This window comes from Lithobates pipiens, unplaced genomic scaffold (genome assembly GCF_037356315.1).
Source record: "Lithobates pipiens isolate NorthernLeopardFrog02 unplaced genomic scaffold, aLitPip1_a1.2 Scaffold_13, whole genome shotgun sequence".
NCBI classification, from domain to species: domain Eukaryota; kingdom Metazoa; phylum Chordata; class Amphibia; order Anura; family Ranidae; genus Lithobates; species Lithobates pipiens.
In genome coordinates, this window is record NW_027507718.1 from 300,446,372 (window position 1) to 300,467,759 (window position 21,388).

The 21,388-nt window shown below is 42.0% G+C and overlaps 1 protein-coding gene across 1 annotated transcript in view; it reads right to left on the minus strand.

Annotated features, from left to right (window-relative positions):
- The window catches only part of TRPC3 (transient receptor potential cation channel subfamily C member 3), a 280,070-nt gene that overhangs the window by 57,025 nt on the left and 201,657 nt on the right, over positions 1-21,388 (minus strand). The window contains exons 4-6 of the mRNA XM_077476842.1: positions 16,929-17,093; positions 9,072-9,288; positions 6,307-6,540 (exon numbers count right to left, since the gene is read on the minus strand). Of these exons, the coding sequence (XP_077332968.1) occupies positions 6,307-6,540; positions 9,072-9,288; positions 16,929-17,093 (616 nt within the window). The remainder of the gene's footprint in view (positions 1-6,306; positions 6,541-9,071; positions 9,289-16,928; positions 17,094-21,388) is intronic.

Sequence of the window (21,388 nt, forward strand, 5' to 3'; positions counted from 1 at the left end):
TCAAATGTGCAAAATGTCTTCTGGAGTGAGATAAATAAAATCAAAATGAATTTCAAAAACAGAAAAAATGGGTCTGCGTCATTGTAGATGAATGATTAATGCTCTTTATCTATATTTTTTTTCTTGTATAATGTGTTCTATGCTATAAATCTTCATTTTACATATTCCAAAAAAAATATTTAAGAATATTGTAATCAGGGTGAACAGTTGGGCAGTCTGAAATCGTTTTTTGAAAAGAAAACGGAACAAGGCTTTAAGCATTCCCTTTCTACTCTCTGTTTACGTTGACCTCAGCAGCCTCTATTTGCAGCAACACAGCATCTGAGAACATCAAAGTAGGGAATGATACAGCTTCAGAATTCATGATGTTTCGAACCAAATTAACCTAGTGGACTTTAGGTTCATAACTGTAAACAAGAAATGTGTCACTTAATTTCTTGATGTTCCCGTGGGACAATTTGTACCCGGTTACAGTTTGCTGTGTGCATTAGGGAAATATCATGGCATTTCAAATATATGTGTAGTACTGATGATATGAACATTTCATAATGTCAGCACAATACTGATATATTGTAAGCGATGGCTAAAGAAAACTCTTCTTCTGCTGTCTGTATATTAGGAGCATTTTACGTGGATATTTTTAAAGCACTGAAGATGGTCAGTATTAAACGATCTTTGCCCTCTACAGCATTTTTGATAGAAATATTGTGTTGCATAATACACATTCAGTCTGAATATTATTTTAGCATTTCACAATCTACTGTATTTACATCTCTCTTTATTTTTGTTTATCTGTAATAAACAGCGGCAGTTATCCCTGTTTTGCAAGGATAAGAAAGGGATGGGGTATAAAGGAGTATTTGCCCTCCAGGTCATTACTAAAAGGATGTGTTGGGCTGGTGGCTGTGGGTGGAGATACTTCACTATTCAGGCACTGATCATAGTGGGACCCGCAGTCAGCACATACTGTATGCTGGGCAATATATACTGTAGATACCTTTCCTCCGGTTCAGACCTGAGATCTTTGTGTCTACCAGTGAGAAGTCTTATGCCAGGTACACACAACTGGACTTTCTGGCAGACTACGTCCGACGGAATCAGTTCGTCGGACAATCCGATCGTGTGAGGGCTAATCCGATCGTTTTTCATTTAAAAAAATCTGACGGACCTAGAAATAGAACATGTTTCAAATCTGTCCGACAGACTCAATTCCTATCGGGAAAACCGTTCATCTGTATGCTGGTCCAACAGACCAAATACGACGCAAGGGCAGCTATTGGCTACTGGCTATTGAACTTCCTTTTTTAGTCCCGTCGTACCTCATCACGTTCAAAACGAATGGACTTTCGAATGGACTTTAGTCCATTCGTGTGTGGTCAAGTGTGTTCGTTCGGAAGTCCATGGTAACTCCATCGAAAGTCCGTTGTGAAGACCGGCGGGCCTTTTCTGCCGGAAAGTCAGGTCGTGTGTACGCGGCATTAGAGTATCAACCTCATCTGGGGCTCAGAGATATCATGTGATGAAATCCTGGCACAAAAAGGAAGCTGATGCTGGAATATGTTAAGAAAAAAAGTTCCAAAAAGTCATGCCCTTTATAAACACTCACCTTTTGGAGCAAAATTATATAAGTGGTCTGGTGCTACCAGTAACACACCTCCATCCCTGAAAATCATACATAAAAAAACTGCAACACATTGTGCATGGCATACTCTGTTTAGCCAACAGAAATATGTCTCTAACTTAAGTAGACAGTTTGAATCTCGGCCAGTGCAGCAGGGATTGGCCGAGATTAAAACCATATATGGGAAGGCTGAATGTACCCAAGTTGATCGATCAATCAACTTGGGTACAATCAGCCTGTCCGATTTTACATGCGGTTATTGATAGCTAATTTAGCTGCTAGCGGTAATCATTGTGTTCTCCCGAGGGGGAAAAAGCTCTCCTGCCCCCCCTGCCAGGAGAACACAGGGGCTCCACAGGAGTTATTCCCCCGTCAACACTGACTGTGGTCATTGGTTGCGGGAAAGAAAACTGCTCCATCTATGGCCGGCTTTAAAAGGCAGGTTGGTTGTGCTTACTCAGGCCAAGCGCTACCAGTTCTCCCTAGCTTTGTTTGAAATGAGAATATATGATTTCAGGTTTTGATGGTGGGCTGATGGACAGGCCATTTGTTCAAGGAGGCATTTAAGTATATCTAGACATTTCTTCCCTGCTCTCTCCTGTCACATCAGATGCAGTCACTGCCCACCTCAGTAAACACACCTGTCCTGCTTTTGCAGATCCATCCAACAACACTGCAGGGCTACTATATCCCTCTGGCCCTGCTCTCAGTGACCTTCAGGACCAATGTGGAGTACATATCAGGGGGTCTCCCTAGTCTGCACATCTACTGGTTTATGGAAAAACCCAACCAGAATCCTTACTGCATACCTATATATTAACCTGACTGTCTGCTTAGAGGAACACTTTTTTTTTGATGTAAGACCTTGTTATGAAATTAAAGGGTCTTTTTTTATTTAGCAGATAGCACAAATGCATTTTAGAAGCATCAGTCATGTGTGTGTGTGTGTAGAATTCTCTTCAAAAAATTTGGCCCTTATACATATGACTAACCGACAGATGACTGTTTTAAATATATGGTGCTTGAACTAAATACATAGGCAGCCCTGAAGCCAATAGGAGTCACTTTATGATGAGCACATACATGACTATTGTTGTCATCGTACAACCCAATGTACTGACCATCCTAAGTTTGAGGCTGGGTGCACACCATTGCAAATTACCCGCATCCAATTTGCAATAGCAGGAGATTTTGACTGGCTCTCTATGGAGTCGGTTCACATATCTGCACTGCGGCTCTGGTGCGAATCTGCACAGGAGCCCTGTGTGTCTTTTGGTCAGTTTCAGGTCTGAATTCAGAAAAAAATGTAGGCTGTATTCAGACTTGAAACAGTGAATAGGGACGCACAGGACCCCTGCTGAGAGCTGCATCGGTATTAGGTGTTAACTCAGACTGAGTGACTAAATACTGGACTGTCTATTTACCTTACACTGCTGAATTTGCATCTGAGTGGTTTTAACCAAATCTGCCCAACAGTTCTTGGAACAGAGACCTAAAATAAATAACTTTGGTTTTGGACCAAGCAGCCCCTACCCTCCTCTTCTCGGGTCCCCCACTGGTGCTCCTGGCTCCCTCCCCACCAAGTGCCCACCATAGTACGCCTCTTGATAAGGGGGCATTCGTGTGGGTATGCTCTCTGGTTGGCTGTGTGTCCATAGACACACAGAGAGCAGCTCGGCCTCGTCTACCATCTCTTTTCTGGATTTTTCATATTACTTGGATTTTGGGCATTCATTTTGGTATACTCAAGCCCCGGAGGCTCAGTTGCAAGGTTCTTTTTTGGCAAATTGTCTTTCTGTCTACCAACTTTTGTGTACATAAATCATCTTCCCTTACTCAAGATGGCTACAGCCAGAAATGCTAGGGGGGGGGGGGGGGGTTTCAAAGTGATTTCTCTTAAAAATAAAGCGTATAAACATGGATGGATACATTTATTTGCTTTGAACACTAAAAATGAATTAAATTGAGTTTTTGGTGTGTGGTGCTCAGATGCAGTGTAGTTCCACTTCAATATTTGTCCTTCCATGTTCTGTTAACATCTGCAAGGCCCTAAAATATGACTAACTTTTTTGTTTCTAGGCATCCAATTGTTCTTTTAAAATGCTAAAACTTGCTATACACTAAATAACCCGATCAGATTAAAGATCATCCAACCCATGGAAGACCCTTCTTTCACCCTACTTACCATACCCTATTCAGTTTTTTTGTCAGATGATATACTGGCAATGCCTGGGAAGCAGGTTGGTGTGTAGCTCCTTTTTATTTCTCTGCTGTATTATAATTAGATGAAAATGTCTAAACTGTTAAATATCTTGCATCATAAATGCCAGTCTCCCAATACAATCATCCACATGAGGTTCACATCGTGATTGTCACACAGTCACTGATATCGTAGGACAATCTCTGTATGGCCACCTTTACATGAGGCGTACTGCATTTGCAAGGGAACGATACATCATTACTGTAGCTTAAATGATTACTTTTACACTCGGCTGCTCACTAGCTAAAAAACATCTCCCAAAGATACAAGACATCAAACAAACTGCTACTTAGTAGAGAAAAAAAACAAGTTCCAGTTAAATGCTTTGATCAATTCATAGTGAGCTCAGCATCCACATGGCAAAGCATGGCCAAGAGCAGTTTGATTAATTACAAACCCTACCATTTGTGTTTCTACATCCCAGCCTAATGTCAGCCTCCATTTCTACAATGTAAGTAACCTGATATAGGCTGTCTGTGATTTATTAACATAATAATTACGCGGCAGGTCTGACACACACTATAATTCATGAAACATACATCTAGAACAAAAACAAACAATATTGAATTCAGATATCAATAGTTAGATAAACGGTCTCTGTCCTATATAACACATCATGTTATTAAATTACCCCTCGTCTAATAAAGGCTAATGCAGGAAATGGAGTACATGGTATGACGTGCTACATTTACTTATGGATAATTGGATAATACTACTTCATTTTGCAACTGTACTCTAAGTTACAATATGCTGATATGTTTAGTGTACGCTTTATAGCTCAGGGTATATATTACAATTTGTGAAAATCCGAACAATAATTGTAAATTAAAATTTCCAATTTGCGTCAAACAAAACATCCATTTCAAAGAGAACCTGTTATGAGAGAAGTACAGGAGATGAACGCTACATAAAAAACTTACTCCCAGGTGTTCAGGCTGATGGTTCAGCTTTTCCGTTGACCCAGAACAAGTTATGTATTCTGTTGAGTCTATTAAGTCAGAGCTCTGACCTGGCTACAGCATAGCAGCTTAAAACTAGTCTGCTGTTAGGAATAGAGCGAAACGCCATGGGGTCCTATATCATGTAACAGCTGTATACAATTCTGACAAAGAACTCTGTGCTTTTACCCATATTTGTACAACGTACTATCAGGCGGCCACTGGGGAATAAATGAATGGTCCTCGTGGCTTTGTCTGATACACATCTATAAAGAATATACATCTTGCTTTTTTGGAATGTGATGAAAGTGATGGCACGTAAATACCTTTTCTGCCAAGAAGTGTTGGCTCTCAGTGGCTCACACACATGTAGGCTCAGAGGATGCAGCATGCATTTATAAGTGAGAGTCAAGGGAAAAAAAGATCTTTCATGCTTGAATTGTGACCTTATTTCCAAACTTCCTCATTTTTGTCTATGCTAGCTCAAGACAAAAGGTAGAATAAATAGACAAACCATTCTTACGGATGGTATCTTGTTATTCTTTATTCTGTTACAGTGGTTGCCTATTAATAAAACTTTGGAACCTGCTATGTATTAAATAGACATAGCACCTAGCAATTCAAAATGTATACACTAAAACCTTGGATTGCAAGCATAATTTGTTCTTGAAACATACTTGTTATCCAAAGCACTTGTATATCAAAGCAAAATTCCCCCAGTAGAAATAATGGAAACTCGAATGATTCGACCCACAACCATTTATTCATAAGGCCTTCAGTTTATAGTCCATATAAAAAGATTATTATCAATGTAACCAGGTTGTGTAACCATAAAATGTCCACCCACAAATGGAAGCCTCCGCAAGGGGATTAGAAGCAAAATACAGCAGGAACTACAGAGTATAAAAGAGAAGAGAGGCGCCTCTAAGTGTAGCAATATGGTTACATTTAATGAAGGTGCAACATTTAGCAACTTACATGGTTGATGATTAAAACAGGCATCTGGGGTAAAGCTGTCCACATAGACCATCCTTCTCACTGCCATTGACATCGTCCCTTCCATGCTGTGCTCCATGAGTGATTCAAGCCTTGCTTTCAGATCATTCTACTGCAGGGTAGTCTTCCAAGTCAACATTGCAGACTGACAGCGGTGAGAGCCGCGGGGTGGAGGATGGTCTATGTGGACAGCTTTACCTTGGATGCCTGCATACTTAGATGTGCCTGTTTTAATCATCAACCATGCCAGTTGTTAAATATTGTACCTTCATTAAATGTAACCATACTGCTACACTTAGAGGCTCCTCTCTTTTTATACTCAGTTGTGATCTGACGCTACTTGTATATCAAGACATCGCTTGACTATCAAGTGACAATTTATCAAAAATGTTTGCTTGTCTTGCAAAACGCTCTTAAACCAAGTTACTCTTAAACCAAGGTTTTACTGTATTTAATTCCAAGCATAAATGCCACTGTATTCTTATTCTTACCGTAGGTAAAATATTCCACTTCAGGAGGAAGAGTAACCAAGGAAAGGTCACTTTCTTGAATATTTTGGTCCACATACTTTTGAGCTTTGGTGGCTTGCATGAAAGCTAATAGTCTGGCTGTGAAGGCTGCGATAAAAATGGAGAGCATTCCAAAATCTAAAACATTCCACAGCTGAAGAACATATTCCCTGGGACCTTCTATCCACAGCTCTTTACACTCCGACCACATCATGCCTGCAAAAAAAAAAAAACAGACAGCATTGCTTGTAGTCCTTAATAAGATAATTCTGTTTGATGAGCCACTGCACAGCTATCCAGTGAACAACCAGGACCCATTGCTAATCTTGCACTTAAAATAAAATAATAATAATTTTTGTCTCTGGTTTGCATGTACTTTGCTTCCAGTTTTGTGTTTTCCGAGGAAAAAAAAGACATTGCAAGACCCTGACGATCACAGCCACGACTGCTAGAGCCATGATGGGATTTGTAGTTTCACCACTGCTGGAGTGCTGAGGTTGCCTACACCTGCTTTAAATGTACCATTTAAAGACTTTGCATTGATGTTTCTGTGCAGTTTGGATTCTTTACAAAATGCAAGCAAATCCAAACCATAAAGAGCAACTCCACTTTTGTTGAGAAAAAAACATTCCCATCTAGGTGATCTATGTACATTGCAAGGATTATAACAACCTTTGTTGCCAAAAAATACCTTTTGTTATAATGAAGAAATCCCTGTGTGTGCTGTCTGTGCCCATGTGGTAAGTGAATCTAATGGGAGTGGTTTCATAATTATCAACCAGCTGCTGCACCTGCAGAGCTCAAATTAGGAAAATTGCAGGGTCTGCATCCCTTTAGACATGATTTCCTATTGAGTATCTCACCAAAATGAAATTTTTGTTGCAGGGAATGCCTGAAATCTGACTTGTATCTTAGTGTAGACTTTTGGGAAAATCAATGAGTCAATCACACAAGCAGAAAATTATGTCTCTGAGGGGCAGTCTGTGCAAATTCTGTGTACAGAACACCTCTAGGTAACCATATTGCATTGCATTTGAAAACATTTCCGAGCTGCAGATTTGAAAGGTAAGGTCATTTTTAATAACAGTTAATTACAATATGACTTGAGTTGCAATTATATATGCTATATTATTTTTTTTATTTGCTATTTTTTTTTCCCTACAAAAGTGGAGTTACCCTTTAAATAAATTACACCTAGGGGTTGATTAATTAAAGGCATTTAGACTGTGCACTCTGCAAGTGCAGTTGCTCTGGAACTTAAACAATGAGGGGACGCTTCACTTTGCAGAGAATACCCAATCACATGCAAGGGAAAATAAATTAGCATTTTGCTTGCATGTGATTGGCTGATGGAAGTCAGCAAAGCTTTCCCTCATGTACTATGCTCTGGAACAAATGCATTTGCAGTGGGCACAGTCTTTTTGCCTTTAGTAAATCAACCCTGTTGCATACATAGATATTACAGTGCAAAGATTCAACGTTGTTCATGAACACTGTCTGCTAAAAGGTTAAAATTCTCTCAAAAGTGAGTCATACAGTAGATTGAACACAGTCACGTAGTGCATTATTGAAAGGTTGTGAAAATCAAGCGTACGCACGAGGCGTTAACATCCTTAAGGTGCGAACTGTTCATATTCAGCAGAAGACCTGTTTCATATAACATTAACAGCAACACAACACAAACAGGATAGAGAGGAATTAAATCAAAACAGAGCATAATGATAGATGATAGCAAATAGTTATTTTATATATTTTTTTCTTTATTTGCTATATTTAGGATAATCCAGTTTGACGTTCACACAGCAATGTGCATAGTGCAGTACCTAGACCAACCAAAGCAAAGTCACTATTGGTCTTACTGCTCTTAACATACATCACAGGATAGCTTGCAAGGAGGCATTTAAAAAAAAAAAAAAGTATGCTAGGGAATAGCTTGACAAAGACCTTTCTCCCAGTCATTCTAAATAAATAGGAGTAAACTACTGCCTAGCTGGCTTGTGATGCTGGCCCAAAAGTCAAAAAGCAGTTCATTAGAGGGTTAACAGGGGTCAACCTACTCCCTTTAACCCTTTAAAGTCCACATTTTTCAATGAGTTAGCTAGCGTGACTCAAAATGTGCTCTAACAAACGGTGGAGCAGAACGTTAAAGGGTTAACTTCTGATCACATGTTCTTATATATTCATGGACCAAGCACCTATAGCAATGCTTAAATTCTTGCCTGCTTCGTTATGTAACTTTATACAGTATACTGGAGTAGCGCTGGATCCAAAGGTCTAGTTGGAACTAATTAGGTTGTGAATAAATGGTGCAGGGAACAGAGGCAAATTTGTAAGCTGCATACAGGCATACCCCGCTTTTAAGTACACAATGGGGTTTATTTACTAAAGCTAGAAAGTGCAAAATCAGGCTCACTTCTGCATAGAAACCAATGAGCTTCCAGGTTTTACCAAAGCTTAATTGAACAAGCTGGGGTTAGAAGCTCATTGGTTTCTATGCAGAAGTGAGCCTGATTTTGCACTTTCCAGTTTTAGTAAATAAACCCCATTGTGTACTTAAATGTGGGGTATGCCTGTATATGAGCAAAGGATAATGTAGGTACCATGTTACCTATTGGCAGAAGCAGATTAGCCAGGTGTTATGATGGCAAGGCAGGATGTATGCAATAATAATGAAGAGGGATCATAACCAATTTTTATTTTTCAGCAAAGGCAATTTAGCTATAGCTATACGAAGAAAAAAAACCTACCCACAACCCAGACCATTATGAGCATTTCTGTCCATGTAAATCTTGTGGTCTTCACTCTGAAGATCTGCTTTGGGTACTCAATTACAGTGATGTTTGGTAACGTTTTAATGCCTTCAAATCTGTCAGATGCATTAAACACGAGCAGGCACAGAAAGATAATAAATGAAGCAGCATGAGCCACAAACTTCATGAAGGGACTGCGGAGTATCTTGCCAAGCTAAAAAAAAGTAATGAGAGTAAAAATAAGTGATGATCACATTCTCAGTTTTAATTATACAATAGATAGTAGTTCAGCTTAGGAAATCTCATGCTAAAAGATATTTTGTGCACAGCTGCATCCAATGACAGTACATGCTTAAGTACCAGGGAAAAAAATGTCACTTTCATCTGTGGAATACGCAACCAAAGATTTTAAACCCAGCCTTCCAGGTTATCATTTTCAGATAAATATTTTTAGGCAGCAAGCCTACCAAGAGTTAACAAGATGGAGTATGTATGAATAATGCAAGATCATAGGTAGAGGAAGCCCAACCAGCCAGTCAAGTGGTAAGTGTTCAGCTAAACAGGCAGCAATGGTAGGATACTAACACACGGCACATAAGCGAAAGGACAGTGGACCAGTAGAAGAGGTACCAAAGTAGAGCAGCACATGGCAAGCAGAACAGGCCATGTTGAATGCAAATAGCAGCTACAAATACGTTAGTCCATCACTGGTGCACATCACTGGTGTACTACAAAGCACAGATATTTAAAACAGGCTATGGCTTAATAAATTATTTAGTGGGTTGTCTATTTACACTATTATGTAACAGCAAAGTAATGTGTAGGTTCAGCCACATTTACAACCCCACCTGCTAAAACACCCATGGCAAACTCAGTACTGTTGATGTATGTATTTCATTACAAATCTTATGATGCCTTGACAAAACGATTCAACTGTGTGTATTTATTTGATGCTTGTGCAATTACTTTAAAGGTGGAGCATTTTATGTAAATTTTTCTGTTTCTTCTTGAAATACAATAAATTACTGAAAAAAAAAAACACCCAGGGCAGCCTCCTCTCCTATTTAACCATTACAATGGCCCTCTCCTAAATTTAAGGTATATTCAGAAGAGAGATATAGCAAAAGAAAATGTTTTTCTTATTTTAGTATACACTTTCTACTATGTTTCTAAATTTTACACAAAATTTGAATTTTTTTGTCCAATTCTTGGCTGATTGAATCAATCTCATAAATGATAGCATCCTATACTATAATAGTTCTCTTAGGCCGCGTACACACGGGCGGACTGTTCGCCCAACCTTGTCCGCTGAACAGTGTTTGGGCGGACAGTCCGCTCGTGTGTGGGCTTTCAGCGGACAGTTTCAGCGGACAGTTGGACGGACAAAGTCTTTCGGAAATTCCGAAAAACTGTCCGCTGAAACTGTGTTTGAGCGAACAGTCCGCCCGTGTGTGGGCCTGTCCGCTGTACTTTCGAAATGAGCGGACTGTTCCCGCTCGGAAAGTCCGCCCATTTCGAGCGCGTGTACAGGTAGGCGGGGCCCGCGAAGGAGACGTCGCGGGCTCCGCCGCCTAGAATGGGCTTAAAGGGGAACCCCAACGCCGAAAAAAATCGGCGTGGGGGTTCCCCCAAAGTCCACACCAGACCCTTGTCCGAGCACGCTACCCGGCCGGCCAGGAAAGGGGGGCGAGCGAGCGCGCCCCCCCTTCTGAGCCGTACCAGGCCGCGTGCCCTCAACATGGGGGGGGTGCCTTGGGGAAGGGGGGGCCGCGCGGCCCCCCCACCCCAAAGCACCTTGTCCCCATGTTGATGAGGACAAGGGCCTCTTCCCGACAACCCTGGCCGTTGGTTGTCGGGGTCTGCGGGCGGGGGGCTTATCGGAATCCGGGAGCCCCCTTTAAGAAGGGGGCCCCCGGATACCGGCCCCCCACCCTATGTGAATGAGTATGGGGTACAATGTACCCCTACCCATTCACCTGTGAAATAAAGTACAAAAAAAAACACAACACAGGGAAAAAATATTTTATTGCACAGCTCCGGGGGGTCTTCCGTCTTCGGGGGTCTTCTCGCTGGACTCCTCCGCTATCTGTGTGTAGCTCTTTTACTAGCGGAGGAGTCCGGCTTTCTTCCTCCCCGCCGCCGGCCTCTTCTCCCGACTTCGGGGGTCTTGTCCCCCTCTTCGGTTCTTCTGCCGGGCCACCGCGCCTTCTTGTAGCTCTTTTACAGGCGGTGGCCCGGTCTTCTGTCGCCGCTGTCGTCGCCGCCGCCGCCGCCTTCCGTTCTTGTTCTTCTTCTTCTTCTCCTGGAGATGTTGACTCGACGAGCTCTCCGGCCGGAATGCCAGGGCCGCGCTGTGCGGTCACTTATATAGTGACAATGGGGCGGTGTCACATGGTATATGTCACATGGGTTGGTCACATGGGTTGATGTCACATGGGGACTATGACATCGTAAGGGGGCGGGGTCACCATGTGACCAACCCATGTGACATATACCATGTGACACCGCCCCATTGTCACTATATAAGTGACCGCACAGCGCGGCTCTGGCATTCCGGCCGGAGAGCTCGTCGAGTCAACATCTCCAGGAGAAGAAGAAGAAGAACAAGAAGAAGAACAAGAACGGAAGGCGGCGGCGGCGGCGACGACAGCGGCGACAGAAGACCGGGCCACCGCCTGTAAAAGAGCTACAAGAAGGCGCGGTGGCCCGGCAGAAGAACCGAAGGCGGCGACAGAAGAACGGAAGGCAGCGGCGACAGAAGACCGGGCCACCGCCTGTAAAAGAGCTACAAGAAGGCGCGGTGGCCCGGCAGAAGAACCGAAGAGGGGGACAAGACCCCCGAAGTCGGGAGAAGAGGCCGGCGGCGGGGAGGAAGAAAGCCGGACTCCTCCGCTAGTAAAAGAGCTACACACAGATAGCGGAGGAGTCCGGCGAGAAGACCCCCGAAAACGGAAGAACCCCCGGAGCTGTGCAATAAAATATTTTTTTCCCTGTGTTGTGTTTTTTTTTGTACTTTATTTCACAGGTGAATGGGTAGGGGTACATTGTACCCCATACTCATTCACATAGGGTGGGGGGCCGGTATCCGGGGGCCCCCTTCTTAAAGGGGGCTCCCGGATTCCGATAAGCCCCCCGCCCGCAGACCCCGACAACCAACGGCCAGGGTTGTCGGGAAGAGGCCCTTGTCCTCATCAACATGGGGACAAGGTGCTTTGGGGTGGGGGGGCCGCGCGGCCCCCCCATTCCCCAAGGCACCCCCCCATGTTGAGGGCACGCGGCCTGGTACGGCTCAGGAGGGGGGGCGCGCTCGCTCGCCCCCCTTTCCTGGCCGGCCGGGTAGCGTGCTCGGACAGGGGTCTGGTGTGGACTTTGGGGGAACCCCCACGCCGATTTTTTTCGGCGTTGGGGTTCCCCTTTAAGCCCATTCCAGGCGGCGGAGCCCGCGACGTCTCCTTCGCGGGCCCCGCCTACCTGTACACGCGCTCGAAATGGGCGGATTTGCCTCCTCCTTACGTGGGCGAGTCCGTTCATTTCAAAAGTTGAGCGAACTGTTTGGCAAACAGTTTGCTGAAACAGTCCGCTCGTGTGTGGGCAAGTCCGCTCATGCAAATTTTGAGCGGACTGTTTGCCGAAACTGTTTGACGAACAAGGTTGGGCAAACAGTCCGCGCGTGTGTACGCGGCCTTAGAAACAGGATACCCTGGAAAATATGCAAAAGTTTGGATGAAGTTCATAATGTCTTTATATACTACTTTAGATACTCTATATTAGCCACTCCGAACCAGAGTTCCCGTGGAACCAGAGTCCGTCGGACAATTCATCGTGTGTGGGCTTCATCTGACTTTTTCTTCCCAAAAGTCAGACGGACCTAGAAATACAACATGTTTTAAATCTTGGCCCGCCAGACCAAGTTCCTATTGGGAAGCCCATTCGTCTGTATGCTGGTCCGACAGACCAAATACACACACACACACAGTCCCGGGGCATGCTGTGTTGTCGGGGTCTGCGCAGTCGCCACAGACCCTGACAACTAACGGCCAGGGTGCCAGGGTTGTTGGGAAGAGGCCCCTTGTCCTCATCAACATGGGGACAAGGTGCTTTGGGGTGGGGGGGCGCAGGGCACCCCCCTTCCCTGAAGCACTCACCCCCCCATGTTGAGGGCATGCGGCCTGGCACGGTTCGGGGGAGGGTTGCTCGCTCGCCCCCCCTTTCCTGACTGGCCGGCTGTGTGCTCGGATAAGGGTCTGGTATGGATTTTGGGGGGGACCCACGCCGTTTTTTGGGCGTAGGGGGTTCCCCTTAAAATCCATACCAGATGACGGGCTCACAATGTTTAAACCTCGCTGATGAAAGCGGTGAGATTGACTTCCCTTTCTAGTCCTGTTGTACCTGGAGTTACATTCAAAATGAATGGACGGGTAAGTCCGTTCATTTTGAAAGTCTGTCGGGATGTCCGTCAGACCTAATCTGCCGGAAAGTCCGATCGTGTGTACGCAGGTCAGCTCGTTCGGAAAGTCCATCGGACCTCCGCCGAAAGTCCGTCGGACATAGGTTGTCGAAAAGTCTGGTCGTGTGTACGTGGCATAAGATTCCTCCAGAGGTTTCTAAGGGTTCCTTAAGCTGTAGCTGATTGACCTCCTTTTTGATTATGCCTGCATTGTCCTGGGGCCAAAATCACAGCACACAGCAGCTCAGCAGGGGAGATTGCTGTACTAAATTTTCATAGTACAGTGCCTCTGACCAGAGCTGACAGTTTTTTTTTTGGTTCAGCCAATGAACTGGTTTTAGCAGAGGTTTCCCAAGACCTAAAAAATATTTAAGGGTTTCCCTGGGGTAAAAAGTTAAAGCCTGCTCTATAGTATCAATCGTTATAGCTTACACTGAAGCAAGGAGGCCACCTTTAAAATGTTTTGGATTTTGTATTTTTTATTGTATTATGCTGAAAACCAAACTACAACCCAATTGCAGATATAGGATGCTTCACTCACCATGCCTGACAAGTGGTCTCCAGTCCGCACACAAAAGTCCTCCAATGTAAGGTGAAACCAGGTAAGTTTTGATAAAATCTTTATTCAATCCGAAGGAGTACATACATTTCAAAATAGAGCCATTATTGACATATTTCAGCCCACAAGGGCCTTGATCTTTGAACGTATGTACTCCTTTGGATTGAATAAAGATTGATTTGTATCAATAGTCACCTGGTTGCTGACTTCACCTTACATTGACAGAGCATTCTCTACTTAAATGGCAGGTTTAACAAATTGATAAATGAAACAACCGTGCCAGTACACTATTGATGACTATCTAATGCAGATTAAACTTTTTTGTTTGTTGTTTTTACGAGTATTGTCAATGGATAATGCTTAAACATCTCATTGATCAGTCTGTGCATAATGAGACAAGTTTTTTCAATCAATACATACCAGAGCCAGCATTTTATTAATATTCATGAGGATACTTTATTTCTTTGTACTGTTGTTTGAGTTCAGTGAAAAGAGTAACATTACTTTTTATTTCAATGTTAAATAAATTAAGAAGAACTTTCATTAACATTTTTCAGTTCTGTGCCCATGATGCTAGGTTCTTCCAAAGCATAGCTATAAGGTTGGACTGGACGCTTCCCTTTCCTCTCCCAGCGGCCGTCTGACTTCATAGCTAGGAATGAAACAACTTGTCTCAGTTTCAAATATTTTCTCAAGGCAAGCGGCGACAAGAAGAATTTAGAGGGACAGGAGACTAACATTCCCCCTCCCCCTCTGCATGTTTCTTGCCACCGCTTGTCTTAGCAAAGTAAGCAGTCAATATAAAGCAGCAATTTTCAGAACAGTGAAATGATAATTTTTATTTCACCACTTGAGTTACAACCCCTTTAACCTTTATAAAAACTCTTGGGGCTTTTTTAAGGTTTTGGACATGTCTTACGATTTCTGCTTTGTTGTGGTTGCTTTACTTTCTTTTGATGCCATACTTTAAATGATATACAGAAAAAGATTTTCTGTTGATTTTGACCTCATAAAAAATGTAAAAGATGGGGTAGATCTGGAGTTCTGGTGCTGGCATTATTGCTCTCACTCTGCCTTTCACAATACCTCACATGTGTGGTGTGAACACCCTTTACATATGCGTGTGGAACTTACATTCAAGTTCGCGTGTGTGTGTGTGAATACGGGGGGTGGAGGCGCTTTAAAAAAAAAAAAATGATTGTGCTTTTTTATTAAATTAAAATGTATTTTTACACTTTCTAACTTTATTTTTGATCAACTTTATTGCTATCAGAAAGAATGAACAACATCCCTTGTGATAGCCATGGCAGGTACTCTTTACTATTAGGCCCCACACATATCCTCAGCGCTGATCAGAAGTCTCCCTGCTGTCAGAATACAATAGCTCAGTGGGTAGGATTCCCCCATCCACATTGAATGTGTGAAAGGGGGAATTGAGTCTTTTTTTTTTTTTGTTTAATCTATTGGTTGAACGAGAAAAAAAAAATATTCATCTTTGGGCTACTTTTTCTGTTTTGGCAGTATCTACCCTAACATACAAGGATAGGGATTTATTTAGGTAGCAAATTTGGATACATATATTTTTATTTCCATGGGTTAGTGGAAATAAAGAGTACACATTTGGAAAAAAAAATTGAATTTTTCTGTAATTTTTCCCAATGCAACGTTTACAGAATTTTCACACCCTCTGTATCCCAAAATATAATCAACAAAGTCTGCTGATTAAAATAATATCACATTAGTGTGCCTTTATGTAATGTCATGTAATGATCAAGCTAAAATAAATGTTTGCAATTTACTTTAGGACAGTTTTGCTCCTCTTTTGACGCATAAATCAAATTATTGCATTATTAGGATAATATTAGGTTGGGTTGATGATGGCACAAATTAGCATGATGGCAACTTTTTTACAAGCCTGCAATCGCTAAAGATCTGGATGCATGAGCATTTTATGCTTGTGCAGTGAACACAAATGCAACTTAGGGATAGTTCTGGGGAGGGAATATTTTTAACTGGACTCATGCACATAGTCGCTTTTTTCCATACAAAGTAATATTTGACCATACTAAGTTCGATTCACTAAGCTCCCTGGCAAATTCCCTTCAGAAGTGCAACTTACTTTGGAAAGTGAAGAACCTATTTGCCTTTAGTAAATCAAACCCGGTGTCACTTGAGTGACATCTCTGAGGCTGCTGAACTCACATCCAAGAGGGTTACACCCAGCAGCAATCTGAGTGCTTTTGGATGTCAAACCAAGAGAGGCTTTTACAGGTAAATAACATAAAATACATTACATTCATTTATAATCTTCTGGAAAAATGTTGAAATAAATGGATAGATAATTGGGTCTAGGCTGGGCAATATTACAAGTGTATCTCTATCTCTACACCAGTATATACCAGGAATGTCAGCCTCAACAGGTCAAGTTCCTGTACACTTCCAAAGCATAATATTTGAAGAGAGATCCAGAGTCTGACAACAATATTTTATCTGGTAAAATATAAATGATCTGTGACATCCAAACAAACCCAGCAGAACACTAACGCTTTTTAGGTGAAACCTTAGTCTTAGCTATGACTATGTCTTCAGCTGAAATGCGTTAGTAATACTTTGAAAATGAACATACATGATGTAATAATGTTGTTGATTACATCAAGACTAAATCAAGTAGTATTACTGCAATATATTTATTCAGATACACAAACACTGGAGCATATGGGACTAATTCATTGCACTTCAGTACCATCATTACAGCATCCTAGAAATCCAGTCCTGTAAATTAAATTTCACCCGAAAGTGCATAGGTATGAATAAGATCTTTATCAGCATAGTATTTAGATTTAATTACCCGGCTGCATGGCGCAATCCAGTAACCGACGGCAAGGAATGGGAGTCCCAGAGCGACAACCAGGACAACCAAACATTTTATAGCGATTGTCTGTTCTCGTAATCCTGAGAGATTTTCATACCAGATGGTTAGTAGTTGCTGTTGGCAATTGGGATGTGCCACAAACTGCAAACAAAAGGAGTAAAAATTGTCAATTGCATAAAGAGGATGGCTACCTTAAACAGTACTTGTCATATTAAAATGCCTCTAAAGACATTTTTTTTCTTTTCATGTCGGATTAAGTATGGAAGAGTTAAAACCAATGCCAGGTTTTTATTTCTGTCTTTGTCCCTGCTGAGAGGATTCACCCTATCTATTTCATATGGTGACCATTGTCGCTTACATTGAAAGCAAGGCAAAATGCAAAATTTTGATTCATCAACAAAAACAGAAATATTGCACTCACATTATCCAAGTTAAAAAAAAACACTTGCCGATGAATACAGACTTTATTCGTCAAGAATACATGACGAAAGGCATAGGAAGGAGCTTGTGGAAGCGGTGGCCATTTTGTTGGTGGTGTGAGCAAAGAGCTGAGAGTCTGTATTCAGCGGCAAATATTTTTTAAACTTGGATCCTGTGAGTGCCATACAGTATTTTCACATTTTATGAATAAAACCTTATCAAGGATTACTGCACCATGAGGTTTATTCCTTTATGTCTTGTGGGACCATTACTTGTGTGGATTTAACGGTGTGAATATTGAGAATGGAGTGTGGAGACAAGGATGCCTGTATCCATTCTGCTATACCTGCTATACCTGATTGATCGTGGTGTGCCGAGATCAAGGGATTTCATCATACTCAATGCCCATTTGACCCCTGTAATAAGGGTCCAAAGAGGAGAGTAAGAGGTAGTTTGTTTGGGTGCCGGTGGTGGTTCTCCTCTCCTGTCCACATTAAAAGTATATCCCATCAAGTGTGTGGTCGCCAAATATCTTTAAAGGACCAATTGATCTATGGACATTACCTTTGTGCGCTGCACCTCATGGGCGTATCTTCTGGTTGCTAGAGCGACCTAGCAGCTAGCAACCAGTGACATCACAGCCGCGACTCCCCACCCTGCAGAGGAAGCCTGAGAGCCCCGGGATTTAAAGCGGAAGAGGATCTTACTTTCTTCTCCTCCTTGCCAAGTGCTCTCTACCGTCCACCCACTTCCTGTACCTTCTCTGGGCTTCCACTCCGGTATGCTCTGAGGGAAGAAGACTACTGTATGAAGCCTGAAAGGTGATGCTGGGGCAGGCCAGTTTTATACATCGTCATCCTGTGCAGTCTGCAGAGCCAGAGACACATACAGAGAGGAGGGGTTTGTGCTGGGACTTGCAGTCCTTCACTTTTGGGGGGTGTTACCCCCAAAAGTGAGGGACTACAAATTCCAGCATGAATCTCATAGAGCTGAGTATGTGACATTCCCCCCGCCCTCCTTATCTAGTGAAGGACTATGGGCCCCAGGCATTAACCCAAGAGATCTAAGGGGTTACATTCTTAGATCTCAGGATTTCAAGCTGCGACTTGTGGTCCTTCAGTTTTGGAGGGAGTCACATTCTTATATCTAATGGGTTAATCCCCCCAAAAAATTAAGGACTACAGCTAGGTCCCAGCATGTAACCCTCAGAGCCGAGCACATTACACCCCCCAACTAGTGAAGGACTACAAGTCCCAACATGAAGTCCTGAGATCTAAGAATGTAACCCCTTAGATATCAGGGCCCATAAATGCAGTTCATAAATATTGTGCTGGCTGCTCGAAGGATTATTTTATTTATTGTAATGATTTTATTGTTCTAAATTGTAACTAAGCGCAGCAGACATTATTAACATTTAAAGCATGTCCTCATTTGATGGGATTTTATAAAATATAATTTATTGAAAAATATGTTATTAAAATTGTAAAAAAGAGCATTGTATGATCTTTGCAAAAACTGTTAAACATATTGTATATCAAAGGTACTTCAAAGAAATACAGAACATGGTAACCCCCAACTGTTTACTGACATTCCACCCTGGGGGTGAATGGATGGATCAGTCCAGTGAGGTGGCAATACCCCTATAGCCCTTAAGGGGTTGTAAACTCTTGAGGTTTTTCACCTTAATGCATTCTATACATTAAGGCGAAAAACCTCCTTTGATGCAGCTGCCCCCAGAGCCTCCCTTTTACTTACCTGAACCCAGTTTTTCTATCAACGGGAACGAGCACACCAGCTCCAGCCGTTGTTGGGTCCTGATTGGATAGATTGATAGCAGCGCAGCCATTGGCTCCAGCTGCTGTCAATCAAATCCAATGACGCAGGAGTCAGGGGGTGGGGCAGAGTCCTGCTGTTTGTGTCAATAGATGCAGCAGCAGGACAGGGGAGCGCACCTGCATGAGTGCCCCGAGGGAGAATGCAAATGAGGGACCCCAGAAGAGGGGGATCGGGGTCACTCTATGCAAAACCAACTGCACAGAGGAGGTATGGCATTTTTTTTTAAACAAGACTTTAGACCTTTAAACCGGCCACCTATGGCGAATCCCGCAGGGGAGCCAACCATATACAGTATGTGCCAAGTCTGCTGGAAGTAGTTAAATAAATGATAAAATAAGGATTAGAAGGTCCATCAGGTTTTGATTGCTGTCTGTGACCCTCGGAGAGATTCACCCTTTCAGTCTGTCCAGGTGGAGATTGTCACTGGGGCAGTAAATTATTCTGAATGTTACATCACTAGAACAGCAACAAAAGCAGAAAAAATAAAATGATATGACAAATAATCCATGGCAACTTTGTAGTAGGACATTTTCTTCTTGTTTTGTCTCCAGGACAGGAAGCAAAGAAAAATCTCCTTAATGAAAAAAACACAAACAGCGAAAAAAGAGTAAAAATCAAACATGAGGTTTAAACTGTTCCCTACTATATTCAAAACCAAAAATTAAAAATTTTGAATTTAGATACTTATGAATCTCATGCTGCTGGGACAGTGGACATCAGAAAATGGAATAGTGACTGTGGCTCAAAGTTGTAGGCAACAATAATATATGTGAGTTATTACACTGATCTTATAATAATTGTGTTTAGTTAGGAAAACATACAGTATATCATAAAGTAGTTGTTTTGACATTTTGTATAAAATGATACGTTAATGTCAGAATTTCCCTTTTAAACATTCTGTATCATGGGTTACAGACACATTGGGTGTTTTTTACGAAAGGCAAATCCACTTTGCACTACAGGTGCAAAGTGCACTTGAAATTGCACTGAAAGTGCACTTGGAAGTGCAGTCACTGTAGATGAGGGGAAGATCCGAAATGAGGGGAAGCTCTGCTGAGCAAGCTAAAATGCTGTTTTTTATTTTCCTTGCATGTCCTCCTCAGATCTACATAGACTGCACTTCCAAGTGCACTTTGCACTTGTAGTTTGGACTTAGATTTGCCTTTCGCAAATAACCCCCATTTTGTTACTATGGTTCCTTTTGCTGATCATGTGTTCTGAATTCAAGATTATTATTTGAAATAAAAACATAAACCGTTGATACAGCATCTCAAACGCTATCAACTATTACAATACCAGAGATGTAATGTAAGTGTCAAATGCATGACTAAAACTGCTGCGTCTAGATGGAAAGAGCTGCGGTGCCACTTTTAAAAATGTAGATAAATAAGAAAGGAGCAGGTTGTGTAGAATTACGTTTTGGACTATAAAGTCAAATTTTATGAAGACAAAATAAAAGGAATAATGAAAATAAAATAAACTGCATTTTTGGAATCCTCAGAGAAGTACGATGCTCTTAATTCCCATTATGGCACATTTACTTTATGCACTTTTAATATACCTCTTCAAAATGTGAACTCAAAAGACAAAAAAAAAAGCTTACATAGTAAATTAAATATATGAAATTAACACATTTGAACCACAGTTTGTAGACTTTAAAGGCACAACCAAGCAAAGTACAATACAATTAAAAAAGCTTAGTGATGCACAAAAGGAGTTTAAAAACATTTAAAAACATAGTAGCATTTTGCACCCTAAGTCATTAAAGGTGGTGGCCTAATACAAATTACCCAACAAATCTAGTTATATCTTGTAAGTCCAATTGGAATGAATAGTAGGAGGCTCTACCACCCCTTCACAAGAGGCCACACGGGACACAAGGTGGGTGAGTTTGTGGGGGACCCCATATAAAGAGGATGTGTTATTTAGACTTACATATCTGAACCGTATTTATAGCCTGGTGAGTGGTCTGTCTGTTATTATTGCCCTGGCAGGCCCCTATTTTGGTATCAGTGTGTATACATATCTGATGAGGATGACTTAATTACACTTCTTTTTTCTACTTGCTCAGTTGCTATGCGTTTGTGAAATAAATTTAAATAAAATAAATTTTCTGACAACATGATCCGATCAGACTTTGTCCAATCATGTGTAGAGAATTCCCATCGGACAAAGTGCCA